Source organism: Bubalus bubalis, chromosome 7, assembly GCF_019923935.1.
Source record: "Bubalus bubalis isolate 160015118507 breed Murrah chromosome 7, NDDB_SH_1, whole genome shotgun sequence".
In the NCBI taxonomy this organism is placed as follows: Eukaryota; Metazoa; Chordata; class Mammalia; order Artiodactyla; family Bovidae; genus Bubalus; species Bubalus bubalis.
Genome location: NC_059163.1, coordinates 346,382 through 373,348, shown reverse-complemented (window position 1 = coordinate 373,348; position 26,967 = coordinate 346,382). Strand labels below are relative to the sequence as shown.

The following is a 26,967-nucleotide window of genomic DNA, read 5'->3' as shown; positions in this document are numbered from 1 at the left end:
GCCCCACATGCGTGCCAGGCGTGGGGCAAAGGGCTGGCGTAGGTGTCACACACGTGTTGCCACCGGATCCAGAGGCCGCAGGCCCCCCGCACGGGAGCGCGTGGACCCTCCTTCCTGTCCTCACCCCGACTTACGCGTGCACGACTGGGGTGCAGCCGCGCCCTGGACCCTGGTCTCAGGGACTTCCTGAGCCGCACACAGCCCTGCTCCTGCCCCCTCCCCTCCCCTCCCCTCCCCACGCATCTGCAGCCTCCGTCTATGGGCGTGCTCGTACCTTGTGTCCCAGCCTGGTCACCCCCGCTGGGCTCCAGCGTGTGTTTGTCAGAGGCGGGGTCCCGTTGGTGCCCAGCAGGCATTGGGAGTGAGTTGAGTGAATGTCTGGGACGTGGGAACAGCCTCACGCGCCCAGAGGCTCTGGCCTACTGATGCACCCAGGTCCTGCTCTGGGCTCACTTGTACCCAGTTCATTCCTGTGCCGGGGCGTGGAGTGCAGGTGGCCATGTGGGGGACACCTGGCCCCGGTGGAGGGACACACAGGCCGCTGCGGCGCCTGGAGCTCCGCACAGGCCTCTCTCTGCTCGCAGGTCTGGTGGTCGCTGAGTACGAGCAGCCCTATGGCGGGTTCCTGGACATTCTGCGTGGGGGCACCGAGCGCCTCTTCACCAACATCAAGGACACCTCCTCCAAAGTCATCCAGTCCGTTGCCAAGTGAGTTGAGGGTGCACAGGCACGCGGTTCTCTGCTGTGCAAGTTTTGAAGCCTTGGGTGCAGACCTGCATCCAGACGTGCAGAACCCGCACTTAGGGCTGGGTGAGCGTGCGTGCTCAGTGTCTGCTGGCCCCCACGTGAGCTCAGGCATCACCACTTTTCTGCCCTCGTGCTGGAGGCCGTGTGTGGGAGACTGTACACACTGGCTCCGGGCCGCATCTCTCCTGAGGGTGGGCCTGTCCACGGAGACGGCAGCCACGCACGCAGCCTGCAGTGCCATCCTCCAAGCGGTCTCAGCTTTGACCAGGGAGCCCCGTAGAGTTGGGTTCCGTCTGACATGTGCCCGCCTTGTTGGGACGGGGGGCCTGCGTGTCTGTGCTGTGAGCTGCTGGGTAATGCAGCCCCCACATGGCCATGGAGGCCTCAGGCTTGTCTTCTCTGCTGTGGTTATTGTTGTATATTCCCAGCTGTTGGGGACACAGGCAGGGGCTCACGTGCTTGTGCATGAGTATACGTGCACGTGTGAGTTGGCGTGTGCGTGCATGCTGTGTGATCTGTTGGTGGACTCGGTGGCGCCCCAGTGCTTTGCCTCTGACATGACCGTAGGAATGAGAGGAGCTTGGTGTCCGCCCAGTGCAGGCTCTGGCCGGGCAGGGTGCCTGCTTGCTCCTGCACGCTGCGGCCCTTTGTGGTGCCCGGGCTGCACCTCGTCTCCAGCAGGAAGGTCAGAGGCACGTCTGTCTGTCTGGTACCTGGCTCCCCAGAGTCCTGGTCCGGTCGTCGCAGGCTGCGCAGGTGTGAAGACCTGAGGCCCGGGCGGGGCGTGGGCGGGCGGAGGGCCCTGCTCGGGGCCTCCCTGTCAGCTGTCTGTGCTGCTGCGTCCCAGCGGGGGCTGGCCTGGCCTGTGGCAGCTGCCCTCCCACCTGCAGCCCTCCTTGCACGTCTGCTGCCGAGGTGCCCATGGCCGCACTCACATCCTCCTGTCTTCCTCCCAGTGGGGTTCATCGTGGGGTCTCGGGTGGACCCGGCAGGAACAGCAGGCCGACAGCAGCCAGCAGACTTGAGAGAAGCCACTGGGCCTTGCCGAGGAGAGAGGAACCGAGTTCCCACGAGGCTGAGGTGCACGCCTGTGGGCCAGCCTTGCTGGCAGCCTGTCTGCGCACCAGGGCCAGGCAGGTAGCCGCCTCCTGCCCGGGTTGCCCCGGGGCTTGTGAAGCTGGTCAAGGTACTGGCGTGAGCACACTTGCCCAGGGGCTCCGTGCTGAGGCCTGGCACAGTGATGGCCCTGGACTGTGGCCTGTTACCGCACTCCCTGCAACAGGGCCAGGATGGGGTGGACGGGACCTCAGGTCCTCCCTCAAAGCAGGAAGGCCGCTCCCCACACAGGCCAATACCGGATGTGGGGACCCAGCTCAGGACGCTGGCTGGGGGAGGGGCATCCCTGCGGCCACCGGCTCGCAAGTGTGTGGGGAGTGCACCCTGGGCCTCGACCCCCAGGCAAGTGGATGGTTCCCAGGGACCGGCCTTTGTTCTGCGGGTCAGACGAGCATGGCGGCCACGATGCTTGAGCTCACCAGGGGCTTCCTCCGGGTTTGGCACAGGGTCCAGTCAGGGCCTGGTGACAGGGCTCCTCCAGGGCCACTCCGCTCCGGTGCTGCAGGCGAGACCCTTTCTCGGGGTGTGCGGACCCACCCTGTGGCCTCTGGCTCGCAGTCCTGATCCTGAGCTCCTGCCCATCCGTGGTCTCTTGTCGGTCTCTCAGCACTTTTAGGCTCAGGCCCCGTACGTCCATGCGTCCCGGATCCCACACGCCAGGTCTGCACGGCCGCCTCCACCAGGCGCCCTGAGTCCCCAGCGTGCTGGTGCCTTGGCCCCTCACAGGGGCAGCGGGGCGAGTGGCTGGGCTGTGCCAGCCGCCCAGCAGTGAGCGTCCTGTGTGGAGCCGCGGCCTCTGGGCCTGGGGTGCAGCCCTCTAGCCTCATGTCCGCGTGGACTGCTGCTCCATGCTTTGCTCTGTCTCACGATGGGTGCTCGTCTCTCCGCTGACTTTGTGCCACATGCTGTAGACGGTGCATGTGGTGAGCGTGGCCGGCGCTCTCCCCCGCCTGCTGCTGGCGTCGCTCAGGCACAGGTCTGCCCACGCTCCTCTGCGCCCTCCACCTTCTGCCCTGGAGGCCTTTCCTTCCCGGGCTGTCAGTGACGCGGGCCTGCCCTGGCCGTCCCCGGTCGGGACTCCACGCTCTCACTGCTGTGGGCCTGGATTCTGTCCCTGGTCAGGGAACCAGACCCCTCAAGCCGCATAGTGCAGCCAGGGGGAAAAAGAAAGACACACTGTAAATGTTTCAGTATATTGGAGATGTAGCTTTGATGGCTCTGTGGTTGCACGTTTGGGTTTCCGACACACCTGGACCTTCCTTTGGGGACTTTGCTCAACCCCTGCGCACCCCCAGCACAGGAGGCGGACACGCCCTCTCCCCACCTGAGGGAGTCAGCTGCCCTCGCTTGGCTCTGCCTCACGTGGCCGTGCGGTCTCTGAGGGTGTGGCGTGTGTCCCCCTTGCAGCCCGTTTCGGGAAAGCTGGTCTGCAGGGGCTGCTGCTCCTGGTGGCTGCACGGTGCAGGCAGGGGTTGGGGGTGGGCGGCAGCAAGAGTGACCGCCCCGCCCAGGCCGGACGTGCAGAGGGAGCCCCCCGCCCCCCCGCCAGTGAGGAAAACCGCAGCAGCGGACTGCAGCGGGGACGCCGGCTGTCTGTGAGTTTGGGGGGTTTACATTTCAGAGGTCATGTCGCTGCTCGGTTCGTCTACAAATTCTTTGCTTTGAAGATGAAAATCCTGACACTGTTGCCACAGATTTTGATCCCAAAATTCGCATGTAAGTTACCAAAATTGCCAGCAATGTTTTTAAAAATAAGAACAGAGACAAACCTTATTTTATGTCAATTTTTTTCAAGTATCTGTTGTTAGATGTGTTTAGACTCACCCGTGACATGTACTTGGGGGGGTGGTATAAAACATGAGCTGTGAGTCTAAAGAAAATAACAGATTAATGAGTTTATGTTAAAAAGAAAAAATTGGATCTCATTTAATAACAGCAAGATACAGTAGGTCTGATCTGTTAACAGATCTGATCATGAAAAGCTGTTTCTTAGGAAAAGCTGATAAACTACGGAGAGATGTTCTTATGCCACCAGAGCAAGAGGTACATCTTAAGTGTGACCAAAGCATGTAAGCCCTGGAGAAGTTGTTAATAAATTTAACTGACTTAAAAATTCTCTGTTCGTTGAAAAAGCACGTTTTTTTAACAAGAGAATGTGGCAGTGGGTTGGGAGTAAAATACGTTCAAACTGTGTGAGTCAGGATGAGTATCCCCAGGATTATAATGATGAGTATCCACAGGATTATAATGACGAGTATCCACAGGATTATAACGGGCTTCCCGGGAGGCCCAGTCGGTAAAGAACCCATCGGCAGTTGCGGGAGACCTGGGTTTGATCCCTGGGTTGGGAAGATCCCCTGGAGAAGGGAAATGGATACCCACTCCAGTATTCTTGCCTGGAGAATCCCGTGGACAGAGGAGCCTGGCGGGCTGCAGTCCATGGGTCACAGAGTTGGTCATGACTGAGCGACTTAGCGCGTGAAGGTGAATGGCTTCCCAGGTGGCGCTAGTGGTAAAGAGCCTGCCTGCCCATGCCGGAGACACAAGAGTCGCGGGTTTGGTCCCTGGGTGGGGAAGATCCCCTGGAGGAGGGCATGGCAACCCACTCCAGTACTCTTGCCTGGAGAATGCCATGCACAGAGCAGCCTGGCGGGCTACAGTCCATGGGGTCGCAGAGAGGTGGACACGACTTAGTGACTAAACAGCAGAATGAAGTATGAATAAACACAAGAGGATGCTCAGTTTCGTGTCACTCGTAGACGGCATCGTTGGGTTGCATGTTAGTTGGTGTATGTCGGTCAGTGGTGTGTGAAGTGCTTATTGGCACACAGGCCAGCCTCGCTTCCCTGCGCTTCACAGACAGGTCTGTGCCAGCCCCACGTCCACGAGTCTGTAAGCGCCTTTTCCCAATCTGCTCACTTTGTGTCTCCACGTCCCATTTGGTAGTTCTTGAAATGCTTCCGATGTTTCGTTATTATTGTACTTGTTGTATCTGTGATCAGTGAGTGGCCTTCGGTGTTACTATGAGACCCGCTGAAGGGCTTGGACGACACTTCGCATTTTTTAGCAATTAAGTATTTTTAATTGAAGGGATAGCACTGTCTTTTGGGCATAACACACTGCACGTTAACAGACCCCAGAGTAGTATGAACGTAACTAAGATGCGCTGGGAACCAGGGTGCCCGCACGGCTCGCTTTGCTGGGTCCTGGCTCACTGCCGGGGACTGGAGCCGAGCCCGCCATGTCTCCACAGCACCTGGGGTTGGATTAGTAGGGATGAAGCACAAGCTGGAATCAAGATTGCCAGAAGAAATATCAATAATCTCAGATACACAGATGACACCACCATAATGACAGAAAGCAGAGAGGCGTGTTGATGAGTGTAAAAGAGGAGAGTGAAAACGCTGGCTGCAAACAGCGTATTAAAAAGCAGAGATGTGACTTTGCTGACAAAGGTCCCTCTAGTGAAAGCTGCGATTTTCCCAGTGGTCACGTACGGACGTGAGAGCTGGGCCATAAAGAAGGCTGAGCGCCAAAGAATCGATGGTTTTGAACTGTGGTGTTGGAGAAGACTCTTGTGAGTCCCTTGGACAGCAAGGAGATCAAACCAGTCAATCCTAAAGGAAATCAACCTTGAATAATCATTGGAAGGACTGATGCTGAAGCTCCAATACTTCGGCCACCTGATGCTAGGAGCCGACTCCTTGGAAAAGACCGTGATGTTGGGAAAGAGTGGAGGCAGGAGGAGAAGGGGATGACAGAGGATGAGATGGTTGGATGGCATCACCGATGCGATCGACATGAGTTTGAGCAAGCTGTTGGTGATGGACAGGGAAGCCTGGAGTGCTGTAGTCCATGGGGTCGCAAAGAGTCGGACACGACAGAGTGAATGAACAACAACTGTTTTCTAGTCCTTGTTGCTTTCTTGTTTTTAGTTTTTTGGTTTTTTTTTTTTTTTTCCTTCTGTTTCATAGAGGAGAAGTCAGGGAGTATATCCCCAGTCACTGTCCCCATACAGTTCTAGATCACAGCTGGCCCTCAAGAAGAACAAATGTGAGATCTGAAAGGTGAAAGAGAATAAGAAATCTTTATTTTCTCAGAGCAGTGGTAACCAGACGTGCAGGCTGAGATCTCACAGCAGCTTCCCAATGAGCTGATGAAAACTATGCTTTGTGACTCTGCAGTGGGAGCTGGTGGTTCTACTTGAGCCTTTTCTATGATCCCATTTTCTCTCCTTGCTCACTTCACCACTTATACGCCCTTTCTTTGCTGACTTCAGTGGTTGCCCTGGCACGTGCAGTCACCAGCTGACCCAGGTCCGCTTTGAGATAGCACGCTATTCCTTCCAGGGAAAGGTGTGCTTCCTGACTCCACAGAAACCCTGCCGCCTCCCTCCTGTCCCCACGTCACTGCTGTTCATGTCTCCTCAGTTCTTGAGGACAGTGTCTCGGGGCACCGAGTCCTGGCTGGTGGTTTTTCTCCCAACACTAAATATCTGGCTTCACTCCTTGGCTGCATGGTTTCTGGGGTGAAGCCAGGCATAATTGTTACCGTAGCTCCCCCAGAGGTAAAGTGTCCCCTGCCCCGAGCTGCTTTCAGGATTTTGTCTTCACCTTTGATTTTTCCTGAAGTTGAAACTGACATGCCCTAGGGTAGCTTTTCTGGTGTTTGTCCTGCGGGGTGTTCTCTGGGCTTCCTGGATCTGTGGTTTGGTGTCTGATGCTGATTTAGATAAATTCTCACTTAAAATGTATGGCGTGTCTTCTGTTCTCCCCTCTTCCCTCCTTTTGGGGTCCCTGTTATGTCACAGGCTCACCACACAGGCCTTGGATGCTCTCTGCTATCCCCCAGCCTGTGCTTTTGGGCTTTCGGGGATTCTGTTGAGATCTAGCCCAGAGGTTCCTCCCCAGCCACGTCCAGTCTACTCAGCATCAAAGGCAGCCTTCTTTTCTGCTCAGGGCCTCTACCTCGCATTTCCTTCTGGCTCTCCCTTAGAAGTTCCACCTCTGCTCACTCTCTGTCTGACCCGCACACTGCCAGCTTTAACCGTCAGCACCCTCAGCACGTCAGCCCCAGCTGTTGCTGGTTTTTACAGCTGCTGGGTCTTCTTGCTGCGTGGGCTTTCCTCTGTTGCGGCGGGGAGGGCTGCCCTCCCGTTGCGGCACGCAGGCCTCTCGCGGGGGCTTCTGCTGTTCTGAGCATGGGCTGCAGGTTGTGTGGGCTCAGCAGTCATGGTCCCCAGTTTCCAGAGCAGAGGCTCAGTAGTTGTGGCACTTGTGAGGCACGGTCTTAGTTCCTCCGTGGCATGTGGGATCTTCCCAGATCAGGGATTGAACCCTTGTCCCCTGCAGGCACATTCTTAACCACTGAGCCGCCAGAGAAGCCCCAGCCCCAGCTGTGTAAGTTCCCAGTCTGGTAACTCCAGCCTCCCTGCCATGTCTGGTTCTCACGCATGTTCTGTCTCTTTAGACTGTTTCTTGGCACTCGGTGCCTCGTGATCGCTTAGCCGGACATGACGCACCACGCCAGCAGCTCTGTCTTCATTTTTGTCGTCATCTCTCTCCCAAACTTCTCTCAGTGTCCACCTTGAGTAGTGAGAGGATAAAGGTCCTTCCTGTCGGGCCCTGCCTCCCCCTCGTGGTTTATAATTTCTCCTTCGCCTCGTAGGTAGGTGACACTCCACACGTGCACATGTACACATGTGTGCAGTCACCCAGGCCCATGTGTGCACACTGACGGGCTGCAGCCTGAACCCTGCAACCTCTCAAGGACTCGCTTCAGTTTCGGCTCCCATGAGTTAATCGTAGAAATTTCCTGTAATAACCAAGTTCCCTTTGTTTTTAATCCCAGCTATGCGAAGGGAGATCTGGATATTTCTTACATCACGTCCAGAATCGCAGGTACGTTTGCCAGCGTTAGCTGTGAGGATGTCTTCTGGTTCCTTCCCGTCTGGTGACGTGCGCCAGGTGCCGGCCTCGGGCGTCTGTCCATGTGTCCAGTGTGCCTCCAGGCCCTGCAGCCGGCAGTCCTGTGTCAACCCAGGACCCCGGTCAAGCCCCCTCCCTGGTCTGGAATGTTCTGGAAGGCTGAGGTCCTGAGGGAGGTGATGCGAGGCCACACATACTGTCCAGACGCTTGGAGACCCTGTGGTGCTTCGGGCCGTGTAGAGGCCACGCCTCAGGAGGGCCTTGGGGACCCCGACCAGGGATCCTTGCGGATCTGACGCACGGCAGGGCAGGGTCTAGGGGCCTCTGATCCCCCCTTCTCAGGACCACCGTACTGACGGGCCAGCAGCCGCGAGCAGTGGGGCCTCACACGGCTGACCGTCCGGCCCATGGCTGGAGAGGCTGCAGGGGCTCCTGTCTTTCAGTCATGTCGTTCCCGGCGGAGGGCGTGGAGTCGGCCATCAAGAACAACATTGAGGATGTGCGGCTGTTCCTGGACTCGAAGCACCCAGGCCGCTACGCCGTCTACAACCTGTCCCCGCGGACCTACCGGCCCTCCAAGTTCCACAACCGGGTGAGCAGCGGCCTTGTGCCGATGCTTAGGGTCCACCCCAGATGCCGCCTGGGGGTTGGAGGGCGGTTCTCAAGGATCTCTGAGCATCACTGAGCCCGTGGTGCCTCCAGAGGGAACACAACACCATGCAGTCTCTGCTGTCACTTGGCCCGTGGACGCTGTTTACAGTGTAGAGACTGAGGCGGATGCAGCAGTCTGCAGCTCTGGCCATGTGCGCCGGAACCTGGCTCCTGAGTCCTGCTGCACGCCTGGGGCGGGCAGTGTCGGGTGGTGTGGGGAGGCCCGTGTCTGCACCCCGCTGGTGAGCCGCCCTGCCTGCAGGTCTCCGACTGCGGCTGGGTGGCCCGGCGGGCCCCGAGCCTCCGCAGCCTGTACAGCCTCTGCAGGAACATGCACGCCTGGCTGCGCCACGACCCTGGCAACGTCTGCGTGGTGCACTGCATGGTGAGCGGGCCAGCCTCCCCGGGCACTCAGGACAGAGGGGACCTCCAGGCTCCCGGGTGGTGGCACTGGGGGTGAGACGGGTGACCGTCTGGGCGGGCTCTCCCGGGGCTCCTCGCTGAGCTGCCCCACTTCGGGTGACACCGAGCACCAGCCACCCGCCGCTCCTGGCAGTGGCTCTGCTCGGGCCTGCGGCCATGGCCCAGTCCTGGTGCCCCAGGGTGGGTCCTGTCGTTCCAGGGCGGCAGACCTTGGAGGGAACAGTGGCTGTCGGGGAGGGTGGGGGGCGCAGGCCTTGCACCTGCCGTGTCCACACCTGGGCCCCCCAGCAGAAGGGCTTCTGGCAGAAAACCGTCCTCACGGTGGTCTTCCTGCCTCTTTGGTGGAAGACAGGGGGTCCCCTCAGGCAGCACCCGTGTGCGGAGGCTGGTCTGCCTCCTGGGACCCCGTGTCTGACCCCCTTCTGGGGCTGAGGATCTGTGGACATCTTGTCCAGTGGGGCGCCTGCTGGAACCTGCCCTCGGAGGCCAGCACTGCCGTTCTGCTGTTGGTGACGTCAGGCAGGAAAGACGATGGGGAGGCATGAGGGTGCCCGTGGGTGGCTGGGCACAGGGGTCGGGTGGGGACTGTGAGCATGTGCTGTGTGTGGTCTGCCACCTCAGGCCTTCTGTGGAGCCCTGCATCCCTGCTTCAGGTGGGGTTTCCTTAGCCCCTCGAGGAGCCTTGGCCTTAGGCAGAGGCCATGACCGTCCCGGGGGAGTGAGCACCGCCCGTACACGCCCCACGCTCTGTCCTAGGACGGGAGGGCGGCGTCGGCCGTGGCTGTGTGCTCCTTCTTGTGCTTCTGCCGGCTCTTCAGCACCGCGGAGGCCGCTGTGTACATGTTCAGCATGAAGCGGTGCCCACCGGGCATCTGGCCATCCCACAAGAGGTATGGTGTCTGCCGTGGGGTGTGGGTGTGGCATCGGGGGCACACAGGCCTGTGGGTGCAGTCGGGTGGCTTCACTTCCTGCCCACCAGGGCCCTTGAGCAGTACCTCTGTCTGTTCCTGGTACCTGCTTTCCCAGTGTCGTGGCCTCTTGCTCGGTGGGCAGGGGCATGTGGCCTGCTGGCTCCATTTTGCAGGTGGAGTGGCGTTTGGGGGCTCTCTGGCCGCACATGAGGGCAGCACCCTCTCTGTGCTGTGTCCACCACATCAGGGTCTGTGAGACACGTGGGTTTCCAGGCTGTCTTTGCTGACCACTTACACGAGATGGTTTCCTGGGTCTGCATCTGGCTCCTGCCCACCCACCGCCTTTCTGGGGCCACTGTCTGCACCCAGGCCAGCTGGCCTCGCTTCCATCCACCTCGCAGCAAGAGGGAGCCTGGTGCTCTGTCTGAGGAGTCATTAGGCCCCTGGAGTCCCTGGAGTCCCTGGAGTCCCTCCTCTGTGGGGAGGGCCTTGGAGCAGGGAGAGCCAGGGCCCTGACCATGGGGGAAACTGGGGAGCGTCCAGGCTGGTGAGGCACCACTGTGGGTATCGCCCTCACTCGGGGTGGCTGTGTGGCCTGGACGGTGGGGTGGGGAGCTTGCCCCTCTCCTGGTTGTCGGCCCAGCCTGTTGGCTCACTGCCCGGGGCAGCACCTTGTCCCTCACCCCCCTGAGAGGGCTGGCCACACTCTGATGTCTTCTGTGTGGCTCCAGAGGGTGGGGGGTGGGGGCCCATCCACTGTGCAGAAGGGGCAGGAGAGCCAGGGCTGGGCTGCCAGGCAGGCTTCTGACCCTTTCAGCCCATCAGCCTCCCGTGTGGGCACACCCAGGGCTCCCAAGCTGTGCCTGCAGGGAGGGCCCTGCTCAGGGTTGTGGTCAGAGGCAGCAGTGTTGCTGCTGGTGTGTGTGTGCCTGGCCCTGGGCCCCCTAGTAGACCCCAGGCTGCTGCCCTGGAGGCGCGCAAGTGTGGAGAGGGTCCACCCCCTCCCGCCCCCAACAGCTCAAGAGCAGCACCAGCTCTGAGCGCACGGCTTCCCCATGCCTGTCGGAGAAGCTGCCTTGGAGCCTTCGGCTGGCCGCCAGCCCCAGGAGGGACGGGGCCCACAGGAGACGCAGGCGCCCCAAGGACAGGTTGGCGAGGGAGGCTGCCGCTCAAGGGGCATGCGGTCACCCTGGGGACATTCAGATGAGGCAGCCTTCACACGAGACTTGGAAGCGTGCCGGAAGTGTGGGGTCACTGGTCCATGTGTTCGAGACTCTGACGAAGTGGGGGCTGGAGGCCATGCTTGAGCAGGGAGGGAGCTTGTCAGAAGTTCTGTGCCCTGGAGGGGCGTAAATGCCATTGGGCGTGTCAGACGATCCAACAGACGCACCCCCGGGGCCCTGTGGGAGACGGAGTCCAGAGGAGGTCCTGATGATTCCCCCAACTTAACGGAAGAGCTCGAGCCTCAGACACTCAGAGGACACAGCAGGGTTCAGGCCAAACCAGAAGGCGCACCTGGGCCGCTGGAACCCACCCCGGGCTCTCTCCGCACGGCCAGTGTGGGTGCCGAGAGAGACACTGAGGCCACAAGGGGAGCCCCAGGGCGTGCTCGGGTGACCCAGGAGCTCGTGACGGGAAGCATGGGCCGGTTGTTGGGAAGCTGCTTCGTGGCCCTGTGGGCCTGCGCCCTCATGGCCAGTGTGGGTGCCGAAAGAGACGCTGAGGCCACAAGGGAGGCCTGGGGCGTGCTCGGGTGACCCAGGAGCTCGTGACGGGAAGCATGGGCTGGTTGTTGGGAAGCTGCTTCGTGGCCCTGTGGGCCTGCACCCTCATAGAGGTGGGCAGGGGCGTGTGCGGGCCCTGCCCAGAGGCTGGAACCCCAGTCGTGTCGCCCGCCCGCTCTCACTGCCCAGGTTGCCTGCTCCTCTCAGCCTTGGGTCTTGAGTCTGCTTCCAAGCTCACTCAGGCTGTGGACGTGGGTCATGGGTCTTGGCTTCTTGCTGTTGGTGAAAAGTGCCCAGATCTCCTGGCGCATGGTGGGCGGTCCTACCACAGCTCTCACGAGTGGCGACAGTGCTCTGGTAACATGAAGTGTGACAGTTGTGGGTTCAAATTCAGTCGTGGCCCCTGCTTGTTCCCAGGAGACAGGTTAGACCAGGGCCAGAAATGGCGGCGCCACGGGGAGGGGGCGGGGCCACGCAGGGGGTGGCCCCACACTGAGGGGGTGGTGCCTTGCAGAGGGGCGGGGCCACGCAGAGGGGGCGGGGCCTCAGGGAGGGGTGGTGCCTCGCAGAGGGGCGAGGCCATGCAGAGGGGGTGGAGCCTCAGGGAGGGGTGGTGCCTCGCAGAGGGGGCGGAGCCTCAGGGAGGGGTGGTGCCACACGGGGGCCAGGCCACAGAGAGGGCAGTGCCTCAGAGGGGGTGGAGCCATGGAGCCATTGAAACCCGAAAGGAGTCAGGAGCAGGTTGCAGATCCACAGAGCAGGACGCGGACAGTCTCCGTGGCCAGTCAGGCAAGTTGGTGGGTCAGATCAGAGCCACAGCATGTCCCACGATAGAAATGTGCACTCGGAGCCCTCGAAAAGGCCCAGTCTGGGCCCTTAAACTGCAGCTGGTTGAGAACAATAGAAATCATGTGAGACGTGTTCCCAGGCCATTGAGGAGTTAATCCGGAAATCAGGACAGCAAGACTGCTTTGGAAACCCTAGATGTTTCCAAGGGAAAAAACCTACTTCTGAGTACCCGTGAATCAGAGAGGAAGTCTCAAGGGAAATGTAAAGGCATTTTGAACTGAGTGAGAATTACATCAGATTCATGAAATGACACTAGAACGTTGCTTTGAGGGGAATTTCATGTGAAATGCTTACATGTGATTGAAAAAAGGATGTCCTGACAGGATCCAGAGACAGGGAACATGCATGTGACGAATGTGACGTAGCGTGTGGGCTGCACGTGGAGCACGTAGATGATCCCCGTGGGCTGAGTACAGAGCACACGTGACCCGGCTTGCCTCCTGCCTTCCAGGTACATCGAGTACATGTGTGACATGGTGGCCGAGGAGCCCGTCACGCCCCACAGCAAGCCCATCCTGGTGAAGGCCGTGGTCATGACCCCTGTGCCGCTCTTCAGCAAGCAGAGGAGCGGCTGCAGGCCCTTCTGTGAGGTCTACGTGGGGGATGAGCGTGTGACCACCACGTCCCAGGAATACGACAAGATGAGGTGGGCTCGGGCGCAGGCCCTTCTGTCTGCGCAGCCTCGTGCTCCTGCAGCTGTGGGAGGCGCCTGTTCTCTGGGCTTGCAGCCGGATGGTGGGCCTCGGTGTGGTGGGGCTGGGAGAGGTGAGCCTGGGTGGGGTGGGCTGGAGGCAGGGCTGGCAGAGCCCTTGGGGTTCCTCCAGGTCTTTGTGCTGAGTGGTTCCTTGGACGTCATTTCCTGGAGCATCCTCCTGCCCAAACCCTGACATAATTTGGTAGAAAAATCACGAGGCAGGAGGAAACACGCTTCGGTCTTCGTCAGCATGTGCGCCTCTCGCTTACGTAAGGGAACTGCTTGTTTTGGTTCTGTTCTCCAGAGACTTTAAAATTGAGGATGGCAAAGCGGTCATTCCCCTGGGCATAACAGTCCAGGGGGACGTGCTCATCATCATCTATCATGCGAGGTCCACCCTGGGAGGAAGGCTGCAGGCCAAGGTAAGGGGGGTGCCAGCGGCCCTGGGCTCACAGGTGAGCTTGGCCCTTCGTGTGCAGTGAGGGCCCCAGTCTCGCCTGTGTGGCAGAGCTGGTCGGCAGCCTGCACCTGCCCTCTGCACGGGCCCGAGGGCCTGCTGGGCTATGGCCTGGGGCTCCCCTGTGGGCCCAAGGAGCTGCTTGTCAGCAGAGGCGCCACCGTGATGTCTCTGTGTCCCCGCCACCTGGAGCCCTGCCTGGGGCTCTGAGACCCTGGGACCCATGAGAAGCCTGGCGGGGCCCCCACCCAGCCTGAGGACGGCTGCTCCTGTGCTCCCGCCCGCAGATGGCGTCCATGAAGATGTTTCAGATCCAGTTTCACACAGGGTTTGTGCCTCGGAATGCAGCCACTGTGAAGTTTGCCAAGTATGTTGGGGCGCCCCGCAGGGGGATGGGAGGGGTTGGGGCACACAGGCCCCCCACCGAGGGTGGGGTACAGATGAATGCCGCACGGTGGAAGCTGGCAGGGGCCCAGGAGGGCTCCTGCAGGAGGTGCCACGCGGGGGCTGCTCGTGGTGATGGCTCGGGGGGCCCCCAGCATCAGTAGTGTGGGCCAGAGGTGCCTCTCGTGTTTCTGCGTGTTGCTGCTCCTTTAAGAGCCTCGAGGCTCGTGTTTCCGCGTGTTGTTGCCCTTTAAGAGCCTCCAGGCACGTTCCCGTCTGTTAGTGTGTTTTCACGTTGGCTCCCTGCGTTCTGTTTTATGTGACAATAAGACAGAGATGAGGAGTGTCACATCTTTAGGCCTCAGGTTTTTTCTCCTTCAGGGAGGGTGCCTCAGGGCTTCCATAGGCCTAGCTTCCTGAGATGTGTCTCCTTAGAAGCCAGATGATGAAGACGAGTAAGCAGAAGATGTGCGCACATCTAAGCTGGGGAGCGGCATTTACTGCCTGGGTCATGTGTGCTGGGAAATACAGGGGTTCCACTGCAGACCTGTAGGTAGACAGGAGGAGGTGTGACTCGGGGGCTGCCACAGCCGGAACTGAGGGTTCCGCCGCACGTGTGGTAGCAGAGTAGACGTGGGAACGTGGTGGACGTAGGGATGTCGAGTACCGGGGAGAGGCCAGGCAGCCCTGTTTGGAGCCTGAGGAAAAAAGGATACAGTGGAGATCGTGCTGGGAAGACCCCTGGCCGGAAATTTCCTGAAAGGGATCTGAGAGACATCAGACCATAGAATCAAAACTGGAAACCGGGACTTCTCTGGTGGTCCAGTGGTTAAGACTCAAAGCTCCTAGTGCAGGGAGCCTGTGTCCGATCCCTGGTTAGAGAACTAAAGCCCATGTGCTGCAACTGAACGTCCAGTACAGTCAAATAAAAAACAAACCGGAAACAGCAAGCAGCTCTTAGAAGGAAGGGATGTCAAACTGCTGAAAACCAAAGATGACCTTTCCAGTGCCCCCGGGGTGGCCTTCACAATAAGGAGACCAGCAGCTGCTGTGCACCCGCGCAGTGGAGCCGAGTTGGGGCACTTACGGGAGAAGAGCATCACCAACTGCGAAGTCCGTGTCTGGGGGAATCATCCTTCAAAATCACAGCCAGTCAGAGATGTTTTCAGGCAACGAAATGTTTGCAGCACGTGTGTCATGCATGGACCTGTTAGGCCGTGTGCAGGACACGTAAGGAAATGGGGGTTGGAAAGAGAAAGCACCCATTAAAGGTGGGCAGGAGGCTCCTGGCGCTTCAGAGGGATGGCATCCACATGGCCTGTGAGCTCCTGGGCAGGCTGCCACGTCCCTCGTTGCCTGGGAAGCAGTTTAGAGCTGTGAAGACAAGTAATGCGCCAGGAGCCACGCAGAGTTAGTCTTCTCGTGGTGAGAACTCCTCGTGCTGAGAACCACTGAGATGGCCGTAGAGTTAGAGTCTTCTCGTGGTGAGAACTTCTCGAGATGAGAACTGCTGAGATGGACGCAGAGTTAGAGTCTTCTCGTGGTGAGAACTCCTCGAGATGAGAACCGCTGAGATCTCCGTCTCAGCGACTTTGATGCGACAGCGTGGCACCATTAGCCCTGCCCCCAGAGCCTTAGGCTCAGTGGCTCCAGATTAGGAAGAGGCCCAGGGCTGTTGGTGGTCGGATGGTGAGTGAGACACGGTGTCACGTCTGTGACCCCTGGTGTCTGCTCGGGCCTCCTTGGGGTCCCCACGGCCTGAGAAGCGGCCACCCCTGGGGGTGTGGTCCTGCTTGTGTCTGGAGAGAGACTGGTTTTACTCTGTATGGACAGGGGAGCTGTGCTTCACCTCAGGTCAGGCCTCTGGAAGTGGACTCATTGGTTAAAGAGGAGAAAGTGGTGCCTGGCGGGCTGTTGAAAGAGGACACTTCTCAGAAGGACTCAGATTCTTCGGGGGCCCTCCTGTGACGGGGGTGGGGAGCAGGTGTGAGCGAGGAGGGGGCAGTCTGGGGCGAAAGCCAGTGCGTTTGTTCCCTGCCCAGTGGGTGGGGCTGGGCCCTCTGAGACCCCGGCCCTTGAGGGGCGCTGGGGGCTGCACCTCGTGTCATAGACCTCATTGTGTCCTCACTGGCTGTGAAGACCCTGGCCTGGGGGCCGCCTCTGGGCTGGACCGGGCGGGGAGGCGGGGTGGGTGGCCGCCAGCATGCTGCTGGGAGTGGGCCCCGGGGCCCTTCCGCCCTGGAGCTGAGCTTTAGCGGCCTCGCGCCCTCTGTGGGCTGGTCCCCACCTCGTGGACGGGCCCGTCCGCAGGCCCGTCCCCGCCGTCGCCGTCGGGCTTTCCTGCTGTGGCCCCTGCACCTTCTCCTCCCGACGCTGGCTGGCCCTGTGTCGTGTTCTGGGGGCGCCCCACCGGGACCCGAAGGAGAGCCCTGCGGCCCGGCAGCCGCTCTGCCTGCACCCACGTGGGCCTGGCCTCCCCCCACAGAGGCCCCTGGTGCCCTCATCGTGCAGAGGGGGCCAGGGCCATGAGGAATGGGAAGGACTGACCGGGGGACGTCACTCTGGGGTCACGCATGCTTGCTCACCCCGTGTTGTTGGGTCGCGACACCTCTGGCCCTCGGGGACCTGCCACTCCTTTTTAGCTCCTCCTCTCGTCGTCTTCCTGTTTTTACACGCATGACCAGTAAGTAACATGAACAGAAGTCAGCGAAGAACCCGCCGTGGGCCCCTGCCGCCGGCTGAGGAACCGGGGTGCGTCAGTGCCGTCCTCAGGGGCCCTCGGCGGGAAGGAGCAGGCTGGAATTCTCTGCAGGTGGAGGGCCGCAGGCCTCAGGCTGCCTGGTGAGCTGGCTGCCGCGGCCAGGCTGCTCCCACCCCGCGGGGGTAGGCCATTGCCTCTCCAGCAGCTCCCAGAGGTCTTGGTTTGTGGACGTCTGTTCACAGGGGTTTTGCCAGGATGGATGGCATTGTTTTTATTTGAACCTGCATTTTACGATCTGAGAGCCTGATCCGATTTGAAGCCCAGGACCTGAGGGGTGACGGGAGTTGGGCTCCTGCTCTGAGGGTGTGGTCGGGTCTTGCTGCACACAGACCCCGCAGGCCCCTCTGATCCTTTGCTCAGTGGTGGCTTGCATGTCCAGAGCATGAGGTGCGGGCGTGGTGCCCGCCGAGAACACGGCCCTGCCCTGCGCTTGCATCCTGGTGGACGTTGGGGTGACCCCCAAAGTGTCCGTGGTCCTTCCTAACCTGCGCCTGGCCTCCAACTGCAGGTATGACCTGGATGCTTGCGACATCCAGGAGAAGTACCCTGACTTGTTCCAAGTGAGCCTGGAGGTGGAGGTAGAGCCCAGAGACAGGCCTGGCCGCGAGGCCCCACCCTGGGAGGGTGCCGGCATGCGAGGGCTGAACCCCAAGATCCTCTTCTCCAGCCGGGAGGAGCAGCAAGATGTCCTGTCCAAGTTTGGTGAGATCCAGCGTTGGGGGCACACCTGCGGGGCCCCTGCAGAGGTCATCCTGGTGACCCCCGTCCGCGGGGTCAAGGCCTCTTTCCAGAGCGCTTCTGAGTGAGCGCCGGAAGCGTGCTGGTGGTGACCCTGGGGCTCTCTTGGCCACAGCACAGGTTGCCTGTGTTCTTGGCGGGCTTTTTTTCCATTTTATTACGTGAGGTATAGCTAAGTATTCCTAAAAAGCATGTGTACCTCTGTGAGCACATCTGTGTGCATGGGTATACACGTGTGCACACATGTGACCCAGAGCAGCCTCGGGCAGCAGTGGTATCCATTCACAGATGGGCCCGCATCGGTTGTCCTGTGGGTTCTGGACGTGGAAGCTTGTCCCAGCCCTGGGCCTGGTCCTGGAGCCCTGAGTGGGGGGCCTGACACCCCCTCTTCCTGCAGGGAAGCCGGAGCTCCCCAGGCAGCCTGGGTCCACCGCACAGTACGACGCCGAGGCCGGGCCCGCGGACGCCGAGCCCCCCACGTCGGACTCGCCGCACAGCAGCGTGGATGCCGACCACTTCCTGCACACACTGGACTGGCGGGGTGGGTCGGTGGGCCTGGCTGCCCCTTGGGGCTCCCCTTGGCGCCCCCTCTTGCTGAGCCACAGCCGTCCTGCTGTCTTCTTTGCAGAGGACCGGGACTCCACCACGGGCCCGGAGGGTCACCTGGCCGAGGAGGGTCCCTCTGCTGTGGCCGAGGACGGCTGTGTGAGTGAGCCATCGGATGAGGAAGCCCCGACGCCCTCTGCAGAGAGCGGGGACACAGGCGATGAGGACGTGCCCGCCCCCGCCGCGCCGCAGGAGGACAGCGTGGACCTCCTGGGGCTGCACGCGGAGACGGGGCCTGTGCCCGCCCCCCAGGCCCCCGGCGGCCCCCCCAGCAACGCAGACCTGCTCGGCTGCCTGCTCGGGGCCCCGGGCCCTGCTCCGGAGGGTGCTGTGGGGGGCCTGCTCGACGGGGATGCGGCCCTGCTCTTCAGCAGCCCAGCCCCTGCGCCTCGCACCCAGACCACCGCCCCGGCCGGTAGGTGCTGCTGCCGGGAGTTCTCTGTTACTCAGGCACCTCGAGCCATCGTGAGGCGGGTGCTGGTCAGCACTAACCCCCACACTTGGGGCCCAGGTGCCTGGGGAGGGTTGTCCCAGGGTGGGCACCTGATCTGAGTGTGCATGGCGGTGCCCGCACTCACGCCTGCCTGGGCTGAGTGTGCGTTGCCATGCCTGCACTCACGCCCGCCCGCTCGGTGTAGCCGCAGCTGACCCGTTCGGCCCGCTCCTGCTGCCGCCCGACGTGGACACCCCCCCCAGCTCGCAGCCCGACCTCTTCGGGGAATTCCTCAACTCAGACGCCCCGGCCGCCCAGCCCGCGCCCTTCCCCTCCACCCACAGCGCTCCGCCGCCAGCCTGCAGCACCGATTTCCTGCGTCTTGGTGAGGGCAGCCTCTGCTCCTGGGTGTAGGGTGGGCGGGCACGGTCTCAGGTCCTCCCTCCCCCGGGACGGGCGCACAGCTGGTGTCCACACTGTGCACCCTGCTGGGTTCATGGGGCGGGAGGCAGGTTTGGGGGTGTCTGTGTGTGGCTGGCTGCAGCAGGAGGAGACCCCTGGAGAACCTCTCAAGTGAGGAACCAGACGCTGGTCTCAGCACCGCCCTCAGAGTCTCCACTTGCTGACTCCTCACGCCCTGTCCTCAGCCTGAGGGAACCAGTCAGAGGGTGGCCCGGAGGGTGTGAGCCTGGGGGGCCCCTGCCCGGCCACCCGAGCAGGGGATGGGGGTGCCCCGCAGACGGGACTCACAGCAGCCTGTCCCCTGAGAGCCCGTGTGAGGCTGTGTGTCCACCCCGCCGGGGATCCTCAGAAAGCGTCATTGTCTTCCCAGGGGACCTGCCTGCCGAGCCCAGCAAGATGACAGCCTCTGCCAGCCACCCCGACCTGCTGGGAGCCTGGGATGCCTGGGCCGAGGCGCCGGCCCCCACGCTTGCTGCAGATGGTTAGTGGGGAGACTGTGCCCTCCCCAGCCCTTCCTTCCCATACCTGCGCTGGTTCTGAAGTTTTCACCCCATCTGTTCCTTAGTGCCTCCCGCAGGGCCCCGGGGAGGCTGCGGGCTGTCCTGGTCTGCCCTCCTGGGGCCGGGAGGGCGGCGGGCCTCCCACTTGTCATGCGTGTCCTGTAGGAGGCACCCGTGCTGAATTCTGCTCTGGAGGCAGCGGCGTGTGTGAGGCTCGTGACGTGTGCCCTCCCAGTTCTGTTCATCTGCAGGCCGTGACTTTACAGACGTGTGTGTGCACGCTAAGTCACTTCAGTCATGTCTGTCTATAACCCCATGGACTGCAGCCTCCAAGGCTCCTCTGTCCGTGGGGTTCACCAGGCAAGAATCTTGGAGTGGTTACCGTACCCTCCAGGGGATCGTCCCAGCCCAGGGACCGACATGGGTCTCTCTGGGCTCCTGCCCTGGCGGGCGTGCTCCTAATCACTACTCCTAATCACTAAGCCCTTCTCGGATGGGACTCTGGCGGTCTGACAGGCTGTCAGCTCTTTGAGTTTGCTGCTTTCATTACGAGTGAGGTTGATTACTGTTTCGTATGGGTCTGCTTATTTGTGTTTGAGAACTGCTCCACGTTCTTTATTTCTCTGCATCAGAGATTCACCCTTTTCCCTTTAGTGGATGAGAGCTCTGTCTGAGCTGCCGTCACTTGTAATGGCCTCACAGTGACTCCTCAGTGACCCAGGAGTTGGGGCAGGACAGTCTGTAGAGTTATGGATAGCGTGGGAACGCGCACTCACGCTCTGGATGGGCTCTGAGGGCCGGCGGGGCGGGCCCAGACGATTTGCTCGGGCTGTGGGAGCGCCGCGCGGGGCCTGGCCCCACGTGAGGTGACGGCGCCCAGCGAGGCCTGCAGCACAGCAGCCTGGCCGAGGCTGTGCCACCCTAGTGCGCGGGTTCTGACGCCCCTGCCCTTCTCCAGGCCCCTTCTTCTCTCCTGGAGACCAGCCAGCCCCTTCTGGCCTTCCGGCCGGCCAGACCAAGTCTCAGAGCCAGGACCCGTTTGCAGACCTCGGCGACCTCAGTTCCGGCCTCCAAGGTAACCTAATGGCCACCTGAGGCCGTGGGGAGCACCAGGCCTCTCTGGGGGGGGCTCTGCACCCCCCTGAGGCACGTGGGGAGCACCAGGCCTCTCTGGGGGGGGCTCTGCACCCCCCTGAGGCATGTGGGGAGCACCAGGCCTCTCTGAGGGGTCTGCACCCCCCTGAAGCCATGGAGAGCACCAGACCTCTCTGGGGGGTCTGCACCCCCCTGAGGCACGTGGGGAGCACCAGGCCTCTCTGGGGGGGCCTCTGCACCCCCCTAAGGCCGTGAGGAGCACCAGGCCTCTGTGGGGTCTGCACCCCCCTGAGGTGCGGCCTCACCCAGTCCCTCAAGGGCCCAGCAACAGCAGCAGGTGCCCCTCTGCCTTCTCTCAGGAGCTTGTTGCCAAGACGATGCCAGGAGCTGCCAGCGCAGGCACAGGGACTGGCTCCTCTGCCGGCTCACGGCGTGTGGGGCCAGCTGGGGGCTGCCTCAGCCCAGGACGGTGGAACCTGCCTGCCCCCCTTGGGGTGTGGGGCCGGGGTGCAGAATTCACCACCGTCACTGTCCTTTCTGAGAAGCCCTCTAAGGACGTTGGTTCTTTGGAGGCCATGAGTGTGTCTCATCCCTTGGCAGTTGGGAGGCATGTGGAATTTTAGGTGAAAATAACATCTCCAGACACTTTCCGGACTTTCACAAGGTTTCATTGTCTCCCTGAACGTGTTCCTGGAACTGCGGGTGTGTCTGGGCTCGAAAGGCAGGGCCACCCAGAGCCTTTCGGGTGCTGCCTGTGGTGGAAAGGACTTCTCAGGATCCGGGGCGTCTGTTCTCAGGGTGGAGCCCCACCTTCAGCCCGGCACTGTGACCCCAGACGTCCATCACACCCCCCTCAGAAAACAGAGTCCTGCGTGAAGCTCATGGAGCCGAATGGAGAAACAAACCCACATTCTAGCTGGAGACCTCAGCATCCCTGTGTCAGCACAGACGGAGCCGCAGACAGGGGCCAGCGAGGTGCGGGCTGCCGCGGCACACTGCCCAGCAGCAGGGCCCACGCAGCCGGCAGGAAAGGCCACGCGCTGGGCCATGGGCGACCCTCAGCAAGGGAGAACGGAGACCACACGGAGCGTGTCACTCCCCGGCCGGCAGAGCCGAACGGGAGGTCGATGGTAGTGAGGTAACTCAGAAGTCGAGCTTTTCAGAACAGAATGGCACAATTCTGAATGACACTTATGTGGCAAGTCTTAAGGGAAATAAAACTCTGTCAAACGGAATGAAAGTGAAAACACAACATGGCTAAGCGTGAGGTGCGCAGCTAAAGCGGTGCCGGGAGGGAGACGTGTGCCGTTGAGTGTGCAGTTTGGAGAAGAGGAGCCGGCTCACTGGTGGTGTGAGTTCTCAGCTAAAGATGCTCGTGAAGCAAAGTAAGCTCAAAGCAAATAGAAGGAAGGAAATCATGAGAAGCCCAAATCAGTGAGAAAGAGAAGAAACTAGAGAAAATGGGAGGAAGGAAATCGTGAGAAGCCCAAACCAGTGAGAAAGAAAAGAAAACTAGAGAAAACGGGTTGATCAAAACGTCAGTTCTGAGAAGATCAGTAAAGCTGACAAATCTCTCCTAAGATGGATTAAAAAGACAGGTTAGCACGAGTTGTCCACAGAGCCTGGAGGCGCCAAAGGAAGACAGACTCACGGCCTCAGCCCCACACCTGGGCCTGCTGGGGAGGCAGGTTGTTGGAGAGGGTCTGTAACTGTGATGAACGTGAGCTCAGTTAGAAACCACCCATGGAGGAGATCTCTAGGCCCAGCTGGATTCCCTGGACAATTTTACCAAGTGTTTAAAGAATACCAGTTCTGCACGGTCTTTTTAGGAAGTAGGAAGAGGAGGGAGTATTTTGCAGTTGATTTCATGAGGCTGGTATCACTCTGATACCAAAACCTGATGGAGACAGTGCAGAAGAAAACCAGAGGCCCCAAGGCAGCATTGCTCACAGACAGAGACCAATGTGAGAGCACGCCACGGCCAGGCAGGGCTTGTCCCAGAAGGCACGGCCGGCTCAGCACCCTCAAACCCATGAGCAGGGCCCACCGTAACTGGCTCCGGAGGGAACTGTGATCATACCCACGGTGCAGAGAAGGCGTCTGCGGAGCCCAGCCCACCGTGGGGAGCACTGCCAACAGGCCGGCGGCTCGCAGCCTGTAGACTTGAGCCAGCGCGTCTTCAGAGTCCTGCCGCCTGCCTCACGCTGGGTTTTGGAAGACCGCACACTCTCCGGGGCTGAGCCCGGCAGTGCATGAAGGCAGGAGAGGGGCAGAAGGGACAGGCAGTGTGGCCGTGTGCAGACAGTTAGGGTTTCCCAGGCAGACAGCTGTCTGCCTGGGAAAGCGCTTCATGTCCCAGGACGCGGGAGCAACAGACACACCAGGGCTGCTCCTGTTGGCTGGCAGCGCCCGCAGGCTGGCAGCGCCCGCAGGCTGGCAGCGCCCGCAGGGAGCCCCCAGTTCAGAGCAGCACTGTCTACAGTCGCCACAAAAGAAGGAAGAAGGAGACGCGCGGCTCTTGGCGAGCGGGCACAGGACTTGTGAAGCTGTGAAACAGGTGAGGAAAGAGGTCGGGGAAGGCCTCGGAGACTAGCTCGCCGCCCAGAGACCAGCGAGGGGAAGGCTCTCCAGCAGTGGTCAAGGGGTCAGCTTAGTCCCCACCGGAATTCAGTCGGACTCACTGTAGAATTTATTGGAGAGTTGGGGGAAGTGGTCCGTTCAGCCCACTGGGCCCTGGCGGACTCTAGCTACTGGAATTAGCCCTGCGTGGTGTGGGCAGGGCAGGCACACGGGTCCCGGGGCAGGACGGAGGAGCCGGAAGACAGCGGTGCAAAGCTGTTTGTAGAGGCGCTGGGCCAGGAACGCGGCCTCGCCCTGAACCTCACACCTTAAACAGCAAGTAAGTGACCACTGCTCAGAAGCGGCTGTAGATTTCTAAAGCCTTGAGAAGAGGAACAGAAAGGTATGTCACCCAGACCGTGATCCATCAGAGAAAAATGGGTAAATTGGACTTAATCAGAAGATTTCGCTGTTCTGAAGGCAGTCAGCAGGATGGAAGCTACAGTGGGGAAAACAGCTCTGAACCGCTCGCGCGCCGGCTCCTGCTCACGTGGGGGCAGCAACAGTGAAAACAGAGCCGGACCCGTCCGCCTTGGGGATGAGTGAGCATCGAAGAGGACGGCAGCCCTGCCCTGTGCCGGAGGCAGCACCGGGCGCAGAGCTGGCGGACGTGGCTCCCCATGGACCCGACCCCTGCTGCTGTTCACCCTAGAGGCGCGTGCGGGCTGCTGGGGGTCCAGCCCCGGTGCACACGGCTGCCACGGGCAGTGGCCTCAGATGGAACCTGCCAGAGTCCTCCACGGCACGTCCACCCGCCAGGCTGCCGGCAACAAGGGGCAGCTGGGCGTGTCCTGAGTGAGAAGACCTATCGTAAAGGCCGCCTGTCCTGTGATTCCACTTCTAGAACGTCTTTGACATGATGGTCTCAGGTCAGAAAACAGGGACGTCTTGACCCTGCTGCTTGCGTGAATTTGTACACACGTGAAGTGGCCAAGGATCATACACGTGACACGCGACCTGCCCACATGTGCCGGTCAGGGGCTGAGGGCTCTGGGCACTGGTTTTGAGCTTCCTGGACTGTGTCCTGCGTGCGAACGCGTGGGGAGGGGAGCCCGCCAGGCGCCAGCTCGACACGGCCTGTCGCGGCCGCCGACTTGGGGCACGGTCCGCAAGGGCTGAGCACCTGCAGGCAGTCCGTGTGGGCCGTCGCTGATGCTCCCACGGAAACTGTCTCCCCAGGCTCGCCTGCCGCAGCTGCTCCTGCGGGCTTTGGTCCCAAAGCAGCGCCCCCTCCCAAGGCCAGCAGCTCCTGGCAGACGAGTCGGCCCCCAGCCCAGGGCACCCCATGGCCCCCCCAGGCCAAGCCGCCCCCCAAAGCCAGTGTACCGCCAAGGCCTAACTACACCTCCAGCTTCAGTGTGATCGGCAGCCGGGAGGAGCGGGGGGTCCGCGCCCCCAGCTTCGGTGAGTATCCCCCTCCGGCCCCGTGAAGTGGGTACAGCAAAGTCACGTCTTGTCTTGTCCGGCTCAGTTCAGTCCTCGGGAAGGGCGTTTAAAGAGACTCCACTGGTGGGAGCCCCTTGGGACAGAAGTTCACGGTTCCAGACCTGTGTCTGGGTGACTTCTGCCCCTGGCAGGCACTTCAGGCGGCCAGGCCACACTGTCCAGGAGCCTTCTCTGCCTCGCTGGCCAGGCAGCGGTGGCCGGGTGAGACCTGACTTCAGCGCTCGCCTCGGGGCGTCCCAACACCTGCCACCACGCCGCCCGCTCTGAAGCCTGCAGCTCAGGCAGCTCCGTTGGCCACTGCCCGTCTCCTTTCTGCGCCTCCGTCCGAGAGGCCCTTGAGCCCCTGCCCAGCACTGGGGGGCAGGCGGGCTGCCTGGGCGCCCCTGACCCTCTGCTCGCCTGCAGGTCCAAAGCCAAGGGTGTCAGAAAACGACTTTGAAGACCTGCTATCCAACCAGGGCTTCTCCTCGCGGGCCGACAGGAAGGGGCCGCGGACCATCGCTGAGATGAGGAGGCAGGACCAGGCCCGGGACTCGGATCCGCTGAAGCTGAAGGTACCGGGGGAGGGATGCAGGCAGCTGGCCGCCGGCTCAGACGTGAGGACCTGTGTGCGGCACTCTGAGGGGAGGGGGATTCTGTCCGCATTCACTGCTCTTCTCAAAGCTTTGGGGTGAAAAATCAGCCATCTCCACGTGGCTGGGATGAGAGGCTTCGTGCTCGTTAAGCTTCTCGCTCCTCTGAGACCAGCCAGGTGTGACGCTGGTCAGGGTCTGACCCGCAGAGGCCCCAGGGTGATGGACATCTGTGTGCTTATGCCCCGGCCGTGGGCGGACAGGTGGGGGATGGGGTTGCGGGGTCCTCTGAGGGGCCCCCTGGAGTCCAGCCTCGTTCCCACCGGGCACTGTGGCCCCAGGCTGGGGACAGGCGGAGGCTGCGACCGCAGGTCACCTGTGGACGTCCTGCCGAGGACGGGGTCCCTGGTTCCGCATGCCATTCTCGTCCACGTCCCGTTCGTCCAGACCTGGGGACATGTTGGCCGTGCCCGGGGGGGTCAGTGCAGAAACTGGGCCACACGTCTCTTGGTCAGAGCCCGGCTCCGTGGGGCTCGCCCCAGCTGCGGGGCTGGTGCGGGCCGGGGCCTGGCGCCCCTCAGTGGCACCTTGTCTCCCGCAGCTTCTGGAGTGGACGGAGGGCAAGGAGAGGAACATCCGTGCCCTGCTGTCCACGCTGCACACGGCGCTGTGGGACGGCGAGAGCCGCTGGACGCCGGTGGGCATGGCCGACCTGGTGACGCCCGCGCAAGTGAAGAAGCACTACCGCCGCGCCGTGCTTGTGGTCCACCCCGACAAGGTGGGCGCGGGTGTGGGGGCTGCCGGATACGGTCGGTGTGGTCCACCCCGACAAGGTGGGCGCGGGTGTGGGGGCTGCCGGATACGGTCGGTGTGGTCCACCCCGACAAAGTGGGCGCGGGCGCGGGGGTCCGCCAGATACGGTTGGTGTGGGTGCCAGGTTGGGGTGGGTGGGTGTGGGGAAAGGCCGCCCTCACAGTGCCATCCACCCCACAGGCCCGGGGGCAGCCCTACGAGCAGTATGCCCGGATGATCTTCATGGAGCTCAACGATGCCTGGGCCGAGTTTGAGAGCCAGGGCTCCCGGCCGCTCTTCTGACCTGCGGGCGTGGCTGCGTGCCAGCTCTGGAGCCGGTGCCGTGAGCGGCCCTTGAGGGTGGCCAGGGCTCCGGCGGCGTGGGTGGGCGTGGCTGCACCCGGTCGTTGCGTCGTGCCCGTGTGCTCAGCGGGTCGGAGCCGATGGCGCTCCCGGCAGGAGAAGAGAAAGCATTCCAAAGCCTCCCAGGTGTCTCCTTTTCTCTCTTGGCCCCAAAGGAAGCGTGGTGCCCGTGCTCCCGCGCGTGTCACGCTGCGGTCTGCCCGGTGGCGCGTCCACGAGGTGGGCGGCGCGCGCTGCTGACCTGCAGAGTCTGTCTGTGAGCGCTCCTGTCTCCCCTGTTATCAGCCTGGTGACACTGTACAGAATTAAACTATTTTCTGATGACCCTCGTCTCTGGCTGCCTCTCCACCTCCCCACCCGTCTGCCGCTGTCCGCGGAGGGGCAGCGCAGGGACCCTGCCCCACGGCTCCAGGCTCCTCATCTGCACCGAGCCAGGCCCCCTACTGGCCCCGGGCTGGGCGGTCAGTTGCAGCAGGAAGGCCGGGCGGTGTGGGCCTGGGGTCAGCAGATCAGGATGGCCGGCAGCGGCTGTGCACCTGGTGGTTTTTGGTTGGAGGTGACAGTTCAGCCTCCTGTGAGTGTCCGTACCCCTGGGCTCGTCCCCTCCTGGCCGCTTGGCACCTGTGGCCTGGCCCTGCCAGAACTGCCGCCTGGAGCGCTGCAGGCTGGCTCTGCACACTCTGCCGGCACTGTACCC

At 61.6% G+C, this 26,967-nt stretch overlaps 1 protein-coding gene across 3 annotated transcripts in view; it reads left to right on the top strand.

The window, feature by feature from the left end:
• The window catches only part of GAK (cyclin G associated kinase), a 53,426-nt gene extending 26,832 nt beyond the window's left edge, over window positions 1–26,594 (top strand). For all 3 annotated transcript variants that reach the window (XM_025290466.3, XM_044946281.2, XM_025290468.3), the window contains 18 exons: window positions 585–708; window positions 7,714–7,763; window positions 8,234–8,382; window positions 8,704–8,826; window positions 9,621–9,754; window positions 12,800–12,994; window positions 13,347–13,464; window positions 13,787–13,866; window positions 17,153–17,346; window positions 17,780–17,923; window positions 18,011–18,403; window positions 18,627–18,806; window positions 19,254–19,364; window positions 20,342–20,458; window positions 24,277–24,501; window positions 24,949–25,097; window positions 25,717–25,893; window positions 26,109–26,594. In XM_025290466.3, the coding sequence (XP_025146251.2) occupies window positions 585–708; window positions 7,714–7,763; window positions 8,234–8,382; window positions 8,704–8,826; window positions 9,621–9,754; window positions 12,800–12,994; window positions 13,347–13,464; window positions 13,787–13,866; window positions 17,153–17,346; window positions 17,780–17,923; window positions 18,011–18,403; window positions 18,627–18,806; window positions 19,254–19,364; window positions 20,342–20,458; window positions 24,277–24,501; window positions 24,949–25,097; window positions 25,717–25,893; window positions 26,109–26,210 (2,765 nt within the window). In that variant the 3' untranslated portion in view covers window positions 26,211–26,594. The remainder of the gene's footprint in view (window positions 1–584; window positions 709–7,713; window positions 7,764–8,233; window positions 8,383–8,703; window positions 8,827–9,620; window positions 9,755–12,799; window positions 12,995–13,346; window positions 13,465–13,786; window positions 13,867–17,152; window positions 17,347–17,779; window positions 17,924–18,010; window positions 18,404–18,626; window positions 18,807–19,253; window positions 19,365–20,341; window positions 20,459–24,276; window positions 24,502–24,948; window positions 25,098–25,716; window positions 25,894–26,108) is intronic.
• The last annotated feature ends 373 nt before the right edge of the window (window positions 26,595–26,967 follow it).